A 16909-nucleotide genomic window follows, 5' to 3' on the forward strand; every position below is an offset into this window, starting at 1 on the left:
GGTGGGGGAGGTAAAAAAGCTTGAGAACCACTGCCGTTAGTGGAGCAGCCAGCGAAAGACATGTGTACCCCATTTAGACATGACCTGGGAAACTAGACTGCCAATCTGTTCTGAAGCAAGCGTGTTGGTTATGCTTCAAACCTACAAGTTTTATATAATGACTGATGTTAACCTAAAAAATTCTGGATTATTCCCCCCAGTTATCGGATCTCCAGGAGGGGGCTGCTTTAGCAGACCCATATGGAAACATACTAATGTTGGAAATGCCAGACCTCTGTCCATCCACACATATAACTACCAGTCACTTGTGGATCAACGTAACACTAAGTGAAACGGAGGAGCAATTAGAAAAAATCAAATGGTCTGTTGTTGACCTGAATTAAGACTAATATTTGTGAAAAAACAAATTACCAACATGTATAAATTAAGTGAAAAAGAAAGAGAGTGCATGAGGACTCTTCAGATGAGGTTAGAACAGCCACCAGAAGAAAGACAATGACAATGAAAACTGGAAAAGAAATATAGAGATCAATAAAGTTTACTAAGCGACGACGGGAGTTATTGGCTGAAACCCATACCTTACTGTTAAAGAGATGGAATATGAAAATTAAAACCACCGTTGACAAAATAAAACACTCAGAACTATATAAGTGTATAATAAATCAAATCAAAGAAGATCTGATAAGATACAACGGAAAAACCACAAAATTAGCACTAGAAGGTAAAAAGAGCTGTAATAAAGTTAAGCAAAAGCTTATAATTGATGGAAGCAGTTGACAGTGATAAAGAATGCAGAATGGATAAGGAAGAAATTCTTGAGCATACAAGGCATTTCTGCAGTAAACTATATAAAATAATTCATGCACCACTGAGAAAAGACATACAGTTGCATATAACGAAGTACTGGAAATCCCAAAAGAAACAAGAATTCCTGTAAATGAAATGCGGAATAGTATAGAGGGGGTCATGGTGGTTTGACAATACAAATACTTAATACTAAAGAAGAAACATAAAACTGTGTGGCTAAAGTCTTTGCTGCTTGTGTACAAAAAGGCAACAGCCCCCTTTCTGGGATGAATTGAAGACAATGCTTCTGCACAAAAAAAGGAAGCATTAGAGATTTGAGGAAATATCTTCTTATCAGTTTATTCCCTGTTATCTACAAACCTTTCACTAAAGTCTTGATTTATCACATCACTGCTATTGTGAAAAACGTACAATACACTGAACAAGTCATATTCCACAGTGCTTATAGTGCATTTGACCATATACGCACGCTGCACGAATTAATTAGTTGAGTTAATGAATATGAAATGTCATTCATTTGAAGAGGGTAAAAGAGGGTGACCCTACATCCATGAAACTTCTTACAGCAGTCCTGGAGATGACTGTCTTCAGAATTATTTGGAAGGAGAGGGGAATTAGAATAAATGGGAAAAGGCTCAGTGACTTGAGATTTTTTAGCAAAGTAGTAAACTTAGCAAATAATTGATGGAACTGTAACTCTCCATAAAGGATTTATAACATGAAACTTCCTGGCAGATTAGAACTGTGTGCCGGACCGAGACTCGAACTCGGGACCTTTACCTTTCGCGGGCAAGTGCTCTACTAACTGAGCTACCCAAGCACGACTCATGCCCCGTCCTCACAGCTTTACTTCCGCCAGTACATCGTCTCCTACCTTCCGAACTTCACAGAAGCTCTTCTGCGAACCTTGCAGAACTAGCACTCCTGGAAGAAAGGATATTGCGGAGACATGGCTTAGTCACAGCCTGGGGGATGCTTCTAGAATGAAATTTTCACTCTACAGCGGAGTGTGCGCTGATATGAAACTTCCTGGCAGATTAAAACTGTGTGCCGGACCGAGACTCGAACTCGGGACCTTTGCCCTTCGCGGGGAAGTGCTCTACCAACTGAGCTACCCAAGCACGACTCACGCCCCGTCCTCACAGCTTTAATTCCGCCAATACCTCATCTCCTACCTTCCAAGCTACCTCTCGGACAGCTCAGAGAGCTCTGGCAAAGGTCACTCCGCCGACTCACAAAGAAGGATCGGAAAAGAAGGAAAGACATAAATACAATGGCAAGAGTTCAAGGTGTTGTCAAAAGATAAAGATTCTAAAATGGAAATGAGCATTACATCTCGGGCGAAGAAATGACAGAAGATGAACAAAGACAGTACTCGAGTGGATTTCAGGAGAAAGACGAATACTACTAGGCAGACCAATCGATCGCCGTGATAAAAAGCTGAAGAAAGAGTAAAGATTAAAGAGGCTGCACCTGATAAATGCTGAATAGTGTTTATGGTGAATATGGTCTATGGAACAAGTAAGTAACTACCGAAGGAGAAATAGTTGATATGTAACCTTGTTTATTTTTATCATGCCTTGCTGAGAATTAAGGAATATGTTTATCTTTTGAGTCTTAATATTAAGAAAAATGTTGTTTGATGAGAAATATTTACGTAAACTGAAAAGTAGTCTTAAATTCATGATACATTAAGGAATATAATTCTGTATTAAGTAAAATAAATCTGTAATACCTTTACAGCTAGACATCTGCAATATTTGGGCATACACAAAATCATTTTGTGTTGAATAAAGCTTTATCGCTATTATTATTGTTATTAACTTTAGCAGTGCAACTATTTATTAACTGATGCAAAACTCTACTGGACAAAAACTTTTGTTCTTTTTGTAGGACTATTTTTGCTTATAATTTTACGTTTTGGTGTCAGTTTTCCTATACAGTTGGCCTGAATGACTTGAAACATTAGTATAACTTAAAATACGTGAATTTATATAAATAGTGAATGAACTACGTATTATGCACTTTTTTCTGCAGATCAGGCCAGGTCTTAGGATTCTTCGGCCCCCCCCCCCCCGAAATAAACGTATTGGTAAACATCTTTGGATTCAGCAACGTTAGTAAACCAACTGACTCTTTGGCTGTAGTATTTAATGTTTGTGTTTATCGGTTGTGTTCAAATGAAGTGAGATATACGATACAATGAGTTTTTCAAGTGACGAAGTGAATTTCTTGGTGTACCGGTATCTACAGGAGTCAGGTAATCTTTTCTTATATTTTGAATCAATTTTCTGCAACTACTGCTTAGCGGTTTTTGAGAGTATGCACAAATGAAAAGAAAATCAGAGAATTTTTTTGGTATATCTTCAAAAATCCTCTGGGACGTATTACCATCGGAAAACAAATTAAACAATTTATCTATATACAGAAATTTAAAGTTGCAACCATAATTTTCAACACACATGCATTTCATGTACCCATTCACGGCGGAATAAATTTAAATCAAATATAGAGTGAGAAGTGACTAAGTGTGTAAAGGAATTGTTTATCCAAGGGCGGTTGGGAGGTAAACAATCCTAGGCAGTTAGCGCCAATAACAGCAGCAATACTGATAATTTATATTGAATAAAAATTGTTATAACTGGACCAGTTGTTATTGTCACAAATGGTTTCTTATTTTTCGCTTGTAAACTGACATAACCTGTTCAAGTGTCCTATCAAATATTTGTATATTGGCCACTTTTAACTACGGGGTAGAGGCTGGTGTTACACTAACTTAGCTCAAGAAATTGTCAAACTTATATTACAGAGATATCGATGTGGGTCAAAGATTAACAATAATTTCCAGCCATATATCCATTCCTCCAACTTAACTGCCCTTATTCATTAATTGTTGTACTACTCCTTGGCTGTTTACATACATGCTGTGTACCCAGTAAATCATTAAAAAAACAAATTACATTCAGTCACTAATCGTGATTTAAAAAAAAATATATCTATGCTGGTACTTATTAAAGCCCGGGGACTTATCTTTGGCTGCTTAACCATCAGCTTATGTATTTTTTTTAAAAAAATTCTTTTTTAGAGGTAATCACTGCTCTATTTACAGAGTGGTTCCAAAGTTTTTAGATAAAATGTAGAAATACTTAATTTGATTCACAGCATATTTGCACAAAATATTTAAATGTGGTTTGTTGTCAGTTTTATGAATGTGACGCAGTCATGGCATTAGCAATGACTAAATGGGAAAAATTAATAAACCAGTAACTTGTTTCGCATATCCCACACCCTTTACTTTGTGGCATGGAAGTGAATTCACGGATGAGTAGTTGTAGGTAATTTACGTAATTCATTGTTCAAGATGAAGTTTGTATAATTTTGCAGCAACATAGTTTTTTTGAACACACTGTTTGGGACAGTGGAAAATATATGATGCAGTAACAACAATATAAAATACATTGCTACTTACCAAATAGAGGAGACATTGATTGGCTGGAAGTCACATTAAAAGTACATTTCAAAGTAGACTAAGCTATTGGAGCCCCTTGCACGAATCCGCCCGATGGATTAGTGTTGAGGTCTGGTGTGCCACCGAGCCTGTGGATGGTTTTTAAGGCAGTTTTCCATCTACCTTGGCGAATGTGGGCTGGTTCCCCTTATTCTGCCTCAGTTACACTATGTCGGCAATTGCAGCATGAACACTGTCTCCACATATGCGTACACCGTAATTACTCTACCATGCAAACATTACCCTCATCGGGGGGGATGGTGTATGACGTTCCCGGGTTGGGGGGGGATGTCCACTGGGGGGGGGGGGGGGCGAACTGAACAATAACCCTGGGTTCGGTGTGGAGCGGCGTTGGGGTGGGTGGATTGCTGTGGCCTGATGTGGGGTTTTGAACCACTGAGGACTATGGCGGGACGAAGCCTCTCCATCGTTTCTAGGTCCCCGGTTTAATACACAATACACACAAGCTATCGGACAGAGTGTTTCCTCAGACATAAAAAAGTCCACACACACACAAGTGTACATATGGTCACTGTCGTCTCTGGGTGCTGTGGCTTAACAATGGTAAGCAGCAGTCTCAGCTGTCAGCTGAGGTGATTAGTGGGAGGGGGGGGGGGTTCCTGAAGAGACATGGCGTGGGTAGGGGGAAGAATAGCACGTCAGATACGGAAAAGTGTGCAACAATGTGATGGGGACAGAATGGAGGGCTGTTATGTGCAGTATCAGGTGACTGTGGTGGGCTGGAGGGGGAGCAAGGGAGGGGTAGGTTAGGTTGAGCTGGGACTAGCTGTCGGGGCTACAGGAATGACGTCTGTTGTAGTTATAATTCCTACCCATGAAATTCACAGAAATTGATGTTGGTGGGAAAAATCCAGATAGCACAAACGAAGTCACACACACCATATTGGGTAGCATGATTGGCAACTTATTGGCCCTACTGTCTCTTGACCACCAAGGATATTTCTAGAATGAGATTTTCACTCTGCAGCGGAGTGTGCGCTGATATGAAACTTTCATATGAAAGTTTCATATCAGCGCACACTCCGCTGCAGAGTGAAAATCTCATTCTGGAAACATCCCCCCAGGCTGTGGCTAAGCCATGTCTCCGCTGTATCCTTTCTTTCAGGAGTGATAGTTCTGCAAGGTTCGCAGGAGAGCTTCTGTAAAGTTTGGAAGGTAGGAGACGAGGTACTGGCAGAAGTGAAGCTGTGAGTACCGGGCGTGAGTCGTGCTTCGGTAGCTCAGTTGGTAGAGCACTTGCCCGCGAAAGGCAAAGGTCCCGAGTTCGAGTCTCGGTCGGGCACACAGTTTTAATCTGCCAGGAAGTTTCAAGGATATTTCTTGTTTCAGGGACTGACCAAAGATAAGTCTCAATCCAGGTAGAGAACATGATTGATTTGCTTCCTGTCTTGAAGTATCTGAGTTATGTGTGGAATGCTAGTCAGTGACTGTGCAGGGGATGGGAGGTGACTGTGCGGGGGATATAGTTTCTTGACAATGTGGATAGTAAATTTCGGTCTGTGAATGCCTCAGCAAGAAGCTTGGTATATTTGGAGATGGACTGCTCATCACTAAAGGTGCAAAGACCATCTGTGGCTAGGCTATATGGAATGGACTTCTTTGTGTGAAGTGGGTGGAAGCATCTGAAATGGAAATGTTGGTGATTGGTAGGTTTTATGCGGCCTAAGGTACTGATGTAGCCATCTATGAGATAGAGGCCAATATTTCAGAGATAGCTTGCTGGGCTGAGGACAATAAGGTGAATGGGGTAGACGATGTTGAGGTTCTGGAGGAATGTGGGTAGGGTGTCCTCCCGCAAGGTCCAGTGAATCTGAAGCAGGTGAGGAGTTTGGGATTCTGGGTGACCAGAAAGTATTCCTGTAAATGTCCCACTAATCGATTGGCATAGGATGGTACCGTGCATGTACCCAAGGCTGTAGTGTGGATTTGTTTGGATGTGATGCCTTCAAAGGGGAAGTGATTTTGGCTGGGGATATAGTTGGTCATGGTGACTAGGAAGGAGGTAGTATATTTAGTCAGTTGGACGTTGGAAAAGGCAGTGTTCACTGGCGTCAGGGCTATGGTATTTTGCCACCCATCCCAACTACCCAGTTTCCTCATCCATCCCTATACCATACATATCCCAACACCTTACCCATGGCTCATGTCCTTGCAGTAGACCCAAGTCCAAGTCCTTTTCCATATGTCCTTCGTCTACCACCTATGCCAGTCCTGTCACAGGCATCTGATACCCTATAAAAGCCAAGGCCACCTGTTAAAGCAGTCATGTGGTCTACAAATTTAGCTGCAACCACTGTGCAGCATTCTACTTATGCTGTCTATTCTCACAGATGAGTGTTGCCAAACTGCCAATGAAGCAGCTGGACCATCCAGTTGCCAAGCGTGCTGCCCAACATGGTGTACTTGACTTCAACAACTGCTTCACAGCCTGTGTCAGCAGAATTCTTTCCAGCAACACAAGTTTTTCTGAATTGTTCAGATAGAATCTCCTCCATTGATTCTTCAGTTTCTGCTGGCATACTTCATTATGAAAGAGTTCACGGGTGAGCAGCCGGGTGTTAGTGTCCAACGGGCACAATATTTTTGCAAGCGACCACATTGCCTTCATCAGGTGCACTGACGAACTGATTGCCGAGGCGCTGGCACTAGGCTTTTATCTCCTACCCTCCAGGTGTTCCAAATGCGGTCCACACCCAGGTGCAGAGCTTCTACCATCTGTTCCGTTTGCAATTTGCACCCAAGTGCATGTGATGGTGGCATCTTCTTAGGATATCTGCCTTTTCTTGATGTCAGTTCATGGTGGGATGTCTTCTTTCTCCTTTTAAACATGCCAAAATATTGTGCCCATTGGACACTAACACCCACCTATCCACTCGTGAACTCTTCCATCATGAAGTATGCCAGGAGGAATCGAACAATCATGTCACATACCTTTACAGGGAGGAGAAGTATCGCTGCATGAAAAGGCTTGACAAGCTGCCTCACCGGGCAAACCATTTACTGACCTTATGGGATGCCATGAAAAGTGTGTGCTGCCGAACTTCGCCAAGATGACACATCACATTGATTCAGCAGCAGCCAGAAGAATCAAGAAACATGCCAGCCTAGGCATAGTTTGTGAAAGAATATGTTTTGCTCACTGTTGCCTAGATTCAATTAACAGAGAACTTCACAAACTCCTTCTACAGCTGGCCAACCAGGTCAACTCCTGAATATGGGAATGGATTGACTGTGTCACATGAGCAGACTCTGCGCAAAGAAAGGCCACTGTGCGTCGGACATCAAAATTAGACACTGTGCGTCAGACATCAAAATTAGATCTTCTGAGGCTCCCTGCAAGACTATCATCAATCTCACGGCCAGGCAGTTGGATGAGGACATGCTTGTAGTTCTTTAGAGAGGACTCAACTTTGCACCAACTCCTAAATGCACAGTTATCACAGATTTCATCAGTGCAGTGGAACAGACGGCTGCATGAGTTCCACCTGAAGCAGTTGAAGAAGTATGTTGCAAAACCTGTCATGCTCTCACACAAACTAAACCTGTGAAACCAAACATCTGTACCAAGGAGAGGGCGGCCATATGGGAGCTACGAGAAGATCGAGATATCATAGTCTTACTAGCCAACAAAGGCAACTCAACTGTGATCTTACCTCATCAAGATTACATCGAGAAGGTGCAGGGTTTGCTAGAAGACAGCGCATACCGGAAGATCAACACTGACCTTACCAAGAGAGTGGAGAGGAAGATCAGGGCTCTTCTCAGGGAATCTGGCTTACCAGACGGTGTTGTGAAGAATCTACGACAGAGAGGGTGTGTTCCACCGAGATTTCACAGTCTTCTAAATGTACACAAAGAGGAGTGACTTTACATGCGATTGTCAGCAACATTAGTGCTTCAACATAATCACTTGCAAAATACCTGAAGGAAATGCGTAGCGCTTTTGTTGGTAAATGTCCACATCATATTCGCATCTCAGTGGATTTTGTCGGGCATCTTAACAACTCAGACTTTGTGATACAGGCAGCCTTGTGAGTTTTGATGTTGTCTCTCTCTTCAGAAGGGTGGCTTTGGAGAAATCCTTTTAACTTATTGGTCAGAAGTTTGGCACAGAGATGACCAATCTTTTTACGCACATCCTGCCATCAACATACTTCCTCTTCGACAGTGGATACTATGAGCAGATGGACAGAGTAGGCATGGAGAGTCCACATTCACCAGTCGTCACCACCTTGTTCATGGAACATTTTGAGGAGGAAGCCCATGATTCAGCACATTGGAAACCTACCTTTGTTTTCCACTATGTTGACGATTGTCATATGACCACATGGTAGAGACAAGCTGAATGGTTTCCTCATACATCTCAGTTCTGTACACAAGAACATCAAGTTTACGATGGAAGTCGAAGTGGATGGAGTACTCCCCTTTCTGGATGTCCTGTTTAAAAGAAGAGCAGATGACACATTGGCCACAGTGTGTACCATAAGAAGATGCACACCGACCCTACTTACATGCAAACAGCTGTCACCATCCAGCGCAGAGGAGCGGCATCCTCAAAACATTGGTCCAAAGGGCTGACAATGAGAGCCTTAACCAAGAACTTGAGCATCTGAAGGTCAGTTTTGCGGAAAAACGGCTACATAGAGAAGCAGATTCGGAAAGCTCTACATCCCACACTGATTGTGCAAACGGAGGAAACAGAAGAGGAGCCTCAGCAAGATGGGGGCTAGCATTCCATTCTGTGGTGCTTTATAGGGAAATATAGGTCGAATTCTTCAAAAACATCAAGTGAAGACTGTCTTCCGCCCACCAATTAAGACACAAACACTGCTTGATAATGTCAAGGACAATCCAGGACTATGGAAATCTGGAGTCTACCAGGTCCCCGTGTGAATGTGGCTTGACTTACATAGGTCAAATGGTTTGCACTATCGAAGATCGTTGCTAAGAACATCAATGGCACACCAGACTGCAGCAGCCTAATAAGTCCGGATTGCTGAATGTTGCCACTTGGAATTACACAGTATGAATAATGACCATACCAAGGTTCTGACACAGACGTCCAAATACTGAGACTTTGTCATTAAAGAATCTACTGAGATTCGAGTACGGGAACTCCTAATCAATCGAGATAGCAGTTACATCCTTAGTAAGGCCTGGGAGCCTGCTTCAAATCTGATTAAAAGGAGAAAGAAGACATCCCACTATGAACTGATGTTGAGAACAGGCAGCGATACTAAGAAGACTGTGTCAGCACACGCCCATGGGTGCGGACCGCGAACAGGACGGATACTGGATGCTCCACACCTGGGCACAGACCACGTTCGGAGCACCTGTAGGGGGGGGGGGGGATATAAAAGCCTGGTGCCAGTGCCTAGGTGGTCAGCTTGTCAGAGCACCTGATGATTGCAACGTGGTCGCTTGCTGAAATATTATGCCCTTTGGACACTAACACCCGGCTGTTCATTCAGAAACCCCATGGCCTCCCCAGTCCCTATTGCAACTTGCTCTTATCCCTATCCCCATATTTGTGTGTGTGTGTGTGTGTGTGTGTGTGTGTGTGTGTGTGTGTGTGTGTATTTACTTTTCTGCTTCTGAGGTAGGACTTTGTCCAATAGCTTATTCTGCCTTAAAATGATTAAATTTGCCTGTCTGCTGCACATGCTGGGTAACAATTTATCCTATTTCATATTGTTGTCAGTTGTTTATTTGAAGTCCAGAAATCTTAGACTGTATAACCATGGGGTTATGGGGCTAATTGCAAAATGTTAAATGCATTTGTATTTACACCTGCAAAGAACAGAACATGTTAAGTAATTGCAGCAATAACCTAACATTTATCTACAGCAGCTAAATAAACTAAAATACACATGAAAACAAAATAAACTAAAATATACATGAAAAGTCATCAGACCTGTTGTGCCAAATACAATAGTAGCTAAGGTTTAGAATTGACAAAAGACTCATTGTCTATTTTAATATACTAAAATATAGAAAGACTCATTGTTTACTTTATTATACTAAAATATAGAAAATATATCAAAATAGATCACATTGCATATGAATGCAAGCACATTATTTCTTTATAGCTCTATGAAACAGTGAAATTCTACCTTAAGCGGGAGGCAAGTATAAAAAGTAATTATTGGCGCAGTTGACCACTGTGTACACAATATTTTTATGACTTTTATTTTCTTAAGATTTAAGTTTTGTATGGGAGAGGATGAGCTTAATAGTTAATGCAAGTGAGCCTTTAGGTACTCAGCAACAGAATGAAATGTATGTTTCATTAGCAAATCTTTCTCTTTTTGGCCGGCCGCGGTGGTCTCGCAGTTCTGGGCACGCAGTCCGGAACCGTGCGACTGCTACGGTCGCAGGTTCGAATCCTGCCTCGGGCATGGATGTGTGTGATGTCCTTGGGTTAGTTAGGTTTAAGTAGTTCTAAGTTCTAGGGGACTGATGACCACAGCAGTTGAGTACCATAGTGCTCAGAGCCATTTGAACCATTTTTTCACTTTTTGAGTGAAGGTACTGCTTTTATTTATACCTGGCTGTTCCCGGTCACACATTGCTGTTGCTTACTCTGCTTAAATGGAAAGGAAAGGAAAGAAAAGAAAAAGCAGACATTTCTAATGTGTTTGGGGTATATGTTGTAATCTCCTTCTATTCTCTCCATCTTGGTCCATATCCTTCTCCCCCTCTCTTTGTCCATATCCTCCTCCTCCTCTCTCTCTCTCTCTCTCTCTCTCTCTCTCTTTGTCTATATCCTCCTCCTCTCCCCTTTCTCTGTCCGTCTCCTCCCCTCTTTCTCTCTCCACCTCCTCCTTCCTGCCCCACTTGTCTGCCCATCACCTCCTCTCCCCTTTCTATGCCCAAGCTCCCCCCCCCCCCCTCTCTCTGTCTTCTCTCTCTCTCTCTCTCTCTCTCTCTCTCTCTCTCTCTCACTCATCTGTTTCACTTTTTGTTAACATTTCCTCCCATCCCTCTGTCCATCTCCTGTCAGGGTTGGCTAGCAGTATGTTACTGTTACAGATGTGACATTAGTCTTGTTACAATATGTATCCACATTAAACATTTGTAAATATAAATTCAAGGTGTATTGCAGCCAGAGCTGTATTAAACATTTCTGTAAGTTATTTCCCTTTTCCACACTTAAAGGTTACTTTTATGTAACAAATTTATAAACACCTTGTCTTAAAACTATGTAGCCTATATCTGTCCGATTCTTCATAAGAGTATTGCCTAATAGTAAATTGGTAAACTTTTCGAATTACTTGGCAATAGTGTTTCCTTATTATGTATTGCGTATTTATTTGTATATTATATGTATTGAAAATAGTACATAAAAACAAATGCCTATTCGCATGTAACATTGTGTCAAAATTTCAAAGCAGTCGGTGAAGAACTTTCAGAGATTTACGACTTTGAACAAACGACTGTGTGGTATTTTGCTAATATTGTATCCTCTTTATTCTTATATATGTGTTTGGATGCCATATAGCACTCCAGTAGTTGTATAACAACAGGCTTGTGTTCAAATGCAACACTGTTTCAAAATTTCAAAGCAATTGGTGAAGAACTTATGGAGATATGTGATTTTGAACAAATGATCATTTACATTTTTATTTATTCTAGATTGATGAGGGGCAGTGCATTAAAAAGCAGACTTTAGACAGTAGAAACTATCTCTGGAATGTAAATATGGCGACTCTCAACCCAGTCTTCCAAAAACTTTTATTTCCATTAAAATTTCTGTGCCATCAACTTGTGAGGGTACAGTGACGTGAGCTGATGGTCTTGGGATGGGTAGAAGAGCATATGAGCTGTCTTGTTTGTGTTTAGTTTGCAATGGAGCATGAGAGGTGTTTTTCAATTGTGTCATTAATTTTGAGCTCAGTTGCAGAGCTGAGTCCAACTTTTAGATCAAGTTCATGTCATCTGGAAACAACATAAGAGACACACAGTGTCCGGTCATATTAATATGACTACCTGTCAGAAGCCTGAATAACCATCTTTTGCAGTGGGGACTGCTGGAATTGTGCAGGAAGGAAAGTAGTGGGATTCTGGAACTTACAAACAGAGGTGTGGAGCCATACTGACTTCAGTGCTGTGGCCAGCTGCTCTAGGTTCCTCGGTTGAGGATCCATGGTATGATCAGCCCAATCGAGGTGGTCTCATAGATTCTCGAATGGCCTTAAATCCGGGAGTTTGGTGGTCGGGGGAGTACGGTAAACTCGTCCTGGTGCTCTTCAAACCATGCATGTGCTCTGTAAGCTGTGTGCCACTTTGCTTTGTCCTGTTGGTAGATATCATTGTGCCAAGGGAAAACAAACTGCATGTAGGGATGAACAAAGTACCCAAGGCCATATATTTGTGTTGATTCATTGTGCCTTTCAGAAGGACAAGATCACCAATGGAATACCACGAAAACATTCCTCAGACTATAACACTCCCTCCTCTGGCCTGGATCCTTCTGACAATTGTTGCAGGGTGTTTGTCATCTATCTGATGGAGCATAAAACGTGATGCATCTGAAAAGGCCACCTGTTGCAGTTGCAGTACTGACGTGCAAATTCCAGTCTTTGTTGCTAATGAACAGCAGTCAGCATGGGTGCATGAACCAGGCGCCGGCTGCGAAGGTTCAACAGTTTATCCTCAGTGAATATTCAGGATATGCAGTAACATATCCTGAATGGTTGTTGAGGATAAACTGTTGGTAACCACTTGGTTTATCCAATGGGACTGCAGCATAGAAGATACCCCATAGAGACACTACATAAAAATTCAGATTGCTGCTGTTATAGTTTAATGGTGTATTTATTGTGCCTGATTCATTTCAGCAAGATTTCCATCTTCAGACCATCTTTGGAAGTTACATATTTTTTTTTAAATTTTATTATAATGTTGGGTAATTATATTATTGGATATACAGATTTGGTACTTATTTCCATATATCATCAGTGGTCGATGTCACTCTGTTTTGTATTACAGTGTGGTGTAGGTTTAGGACTCGTATGCTGTAAGCTGTTTTAGAGCTTGCTCCTGTTGTTAAATGGTCCTTTCTTGTAATTTTTGTAATCTGATATTTTATTGTCAGATTTGACAGTTGTGGCAATTGGCCAAATATGCTATTTTTTTACCATTGCTACGGTGTGTTGATGTTATCATTTTGGGCTGTATGTATAAGATATTGAGGCAACACGAGCATTAGCAAATGTTCAGCCACTTAAAGAATGATAACAACAATGCAGAACCTAAAGGTTTAGTAGTGAATGTAATTGAAGAGAGAGAAATCTACATATGCATTGTACGATGCCTTGGTGAGATTTTAAATGAAGAAACAGATTTAAAATGTAACCATTTCATACTTTTTCAAGTTACTAAACAGAGTTAACAGATAAACACAAACAACTCCCCACAGCCACGTCAGTTACAAATATTGTACATACAGCCTGAAATGATAACATTGACACACTATGTGAAGGAACGTGGCCCCCTTCTTGCAGTGGTGTGCCGTAGGTCTCTAGAAGAGTGTAGCGTTCCAAAACATTGGGAAAGGGCACAGGTCATCCACATTTTCAAGAAGGGATGTCGAACAGATGTGCAGAACTATAGACCTATATCTCTAATCTCAATCAGTTGTAGAATTTTGGAACACATATTATGTTCAGGTATAATGACTTTTCTGGAGACTAGAAATCTATGCTGTAGTAATCACATGGGTTTCAAAAAAGACAATCGTGTAAAACCCAGCTCGCACTATTCGTCCACGAGACTCAAGAGGGCCATAGACACGAGTTCCCAGATAGATGCCGTGACTTCCGCAAGGCGTTCGATACAGTTCCCCACAGTCGTTTGATGAACAAAATAAGAGCATATGGACTATCAGACTAATTGTGTGATTGGATTGAAGAGTTCCTAGATAACAGAATGCAGCATGTCATTCTCAATAGAGAGAAGTCTTCCGAAGTAAGAGTGATTTCAGGTGTGCTGCAGGGGAGTGTCGTAGGACCGTTGCTGTTCACAGTATACATAAATGACCTTGTGGATAACATCGTAGTTCACTGAGGCTTTTTGCGGATGATGCTGTAGTATATCGAGGGGTTGTAACAATGGAAAATTGTACTGAAACGCAGGAGGATCTGCAATGAATTGACGCATGGTGCGGGGAATGGCAATTGAATCTCAATGTAGGCAAGTGTAATGTGCTGTGAATACATAGAAAGAAAGATCCTTTATCATTTAGCTACACTATAGCAGGTCAGCAACTGGAAGCAGTTAATTCCATAAATTATCTGTGAGTAGGCATTATTAATGATTTTAAATGGTATGATCATATACAGTTGATCGTCGGTAAAGCAGATGCCAGACTGAGATTCGCTGGAAGAATCCCAAGGAAATGCAAACCGAAAACTAAGGAAGTAGGTTACAGTACACTTGTTCGCCAACTGCTTGAATACTGCTCACCGGTGTGGGATCCGTACCAGATAGGGTTGATAGAAGAGATAGAGAAGATCCAATGGAGAGCAGCGCACTTCATTACAGGATCATTTAGTAATCGCGAAAGCATTACGGAGATGATAGATAAACTCTAGTGGAAGACTGTGCAAGAGAGATGCTCAGTAGCTCGGTATGGGCTTTTGTTGAAGTTTCGAGAACATACCTTTACTGAGGAGTCAAGCAGTATATTGCTCCCTCCTATGTATATCTCGCGAAGAGACCATAAGGATAAAATCAGAGAGATTAGAGCCCACACAGAGGCAATCGACAATCTATCTTTCCACGAACAATACGAGACTGGAATAAAAGCGAGAACCGATAGAGGTACTCAAGGTACCCTCCACCACACACCGTCAGGTGGTTTGTGGAGTATGGATGTAGATACAGATACAGCTATTGTAGCCATATAACTTATTTGGTCAGCTGTCAGCCTGTTAGATCTAACGATAAAACTCCAAATTATAAAAGTTACAGTAAAGGATCATTAATAACAGGAGCAAACTATAAAACAGCTAACAGCAGAAGAATCCTAAACCTACACCATGTTGTAATACAATACAGAATGACAGCAACCACTGATGATATACAAATGTAAGTACCGAATTTGTATATTGGAGAATATGATTGACCAAAATTATAATAAAATAAAAAAATGTTATGTAACTTCTGCAGATGGTCTGAAGATGGATCCATCACAGTATATACATCATTAGACTATGATAGTGGCAATTTGGATTTTATTACATAATTGCACGGTTGTGCAGCTGTCATTCACCCCTGTTATCTATGTCCCATGGTGCACCAGAGTTGCCTCAGCACCAGTTTTGGATAGCACCATTTTCCCATGCACAGTGTACTTTAACCACAGCGGCATGCAAACAGGTTACAAACTTATCTGTTTCAGAAATGTTTCAACATTTGGCACTTTTGGACATCAGATGCATCGCTCCCTTTTCGCATTACAACAATGACTGCACTGTTTCCCGCGTTCCCTGACATGTTTGATACTCCTCTGTATCCACATAGTTACTCGGCAATTCACTATTAAGTGCCTAGCTGAGGGTTTATTGAACCACCTTTAAGCTACTTCTCTACTGTTCCACTCTCGAATAACACACAGGAAAAATGAACACGCTTCCCGTGCGAGCTCTGATTTCTCTTATTTTATTGTGATTACCATTCTGTTTGGGTTGGCACCAACAAAATATTTTCACACTCTGGGGAGAAAGTTGGTGATAGAAATTTCCTGAGAAGACCCTGCCACAATGAAACACACTTTTTTTATTTTAAATGAATGCCACCCCAATTCGTGTTTCATATCCATGATACTCTCTCCCTTATTTTGTGATAATACAAAACAAGCCTCCCATCTTTGAACTTTTTCGACGTCCTCCGTCAATCCTATCTGATGCAAATCCCACACCACAAAGCAGTATTCCAGAAGAGGGTAGACAAGCGTAATGTAAACTGTCTCTTTAGTATACCTGTTGCATTTTGTAAGTGTGATCGTCCAGTTTAGGTTCCCGTAATTGTAATCTCTAAGTATTTAGTTGAATTTGCAGCCTTTAGATTTGCCTGATTTACTGTGTAATTGCTAGTTCTGGCACCACTATTAGAAAACCTTCAGTCTCAAGATTGCTGCGCATTGATGAGTTGCATGGCTTTTGAGGTGGAACGGTCATTAGTTGGCAACCTCTTGGGAACCTGCAGCACCTCAGCTGTATAAGACTTACTTGAGCACACTGGGCTCTGTCTGAGTGAACCCTTATTTCGCTAGCTGCTCGTGGGACCAAGATGGAATCCTCAGAATCTTCTTCTTGTCCTCCCAGTGGGAAGGGTGTGCGGCCTGGGAGTACTCATGCCCATTCATCCAAAAGAATGAGAGAGGCTAGGGCTCATGATAGTAAGAATTGGTTGGACTTCAGTAACAGGGCTCATAGGGTCATGAATCACAATGTGTTTCTGATGATAAAGAGGCAAGATGGGACATTTGAAAATGTGTCCCCTTTCTATATCCACAAGGTTTTGGAAGGACTTGCTGACACCCTAAAATCTATAGAACGACTGCGTAAT

At 41.5% G+C, this 16909-nt stretch overlaps 1 protein-coding gene across 1 annotated transcript in view; it reads left to right on the plus strand.

Moving 5' to 3' along the window:
- Positions 1–2924: 2924 nt before the first annotated feature.
- Positions 2925–16909, plus strand: part of LOC126237505 (F-box-like/WD repeat-containing protein TBL1XR1) — a 196211-nt gene continuing 182226 nt past the window's right edge. The window contains exon 1 of the mRNA XM_049947662.1: positions 2925–3067. Coding sequence (XP_049803619.1) covers positions 3010–3067 — 58 coding nt within the window. The 5' untranslated portion in view covers positions 2925–3009. The remainder of the gene's footprint in view (positions 3068–16909) is intronic.

Source organism: Schistocerca nitens, chromosome 2, assembly GCF_023898315.1.
Source record: "Schistocerca nitens isolate TAMUIC-IGC-003100 chromosome 2, iqSchNite1.1, whole genome shotgun sequence".
Taxonomy (NCBI): domain Eukaryota; kingdom Metazoa; phylum Arthropoda; class Insecta; order Orthoptera; family Acrididae; genus Schistocerca; species Schistocerca nitens.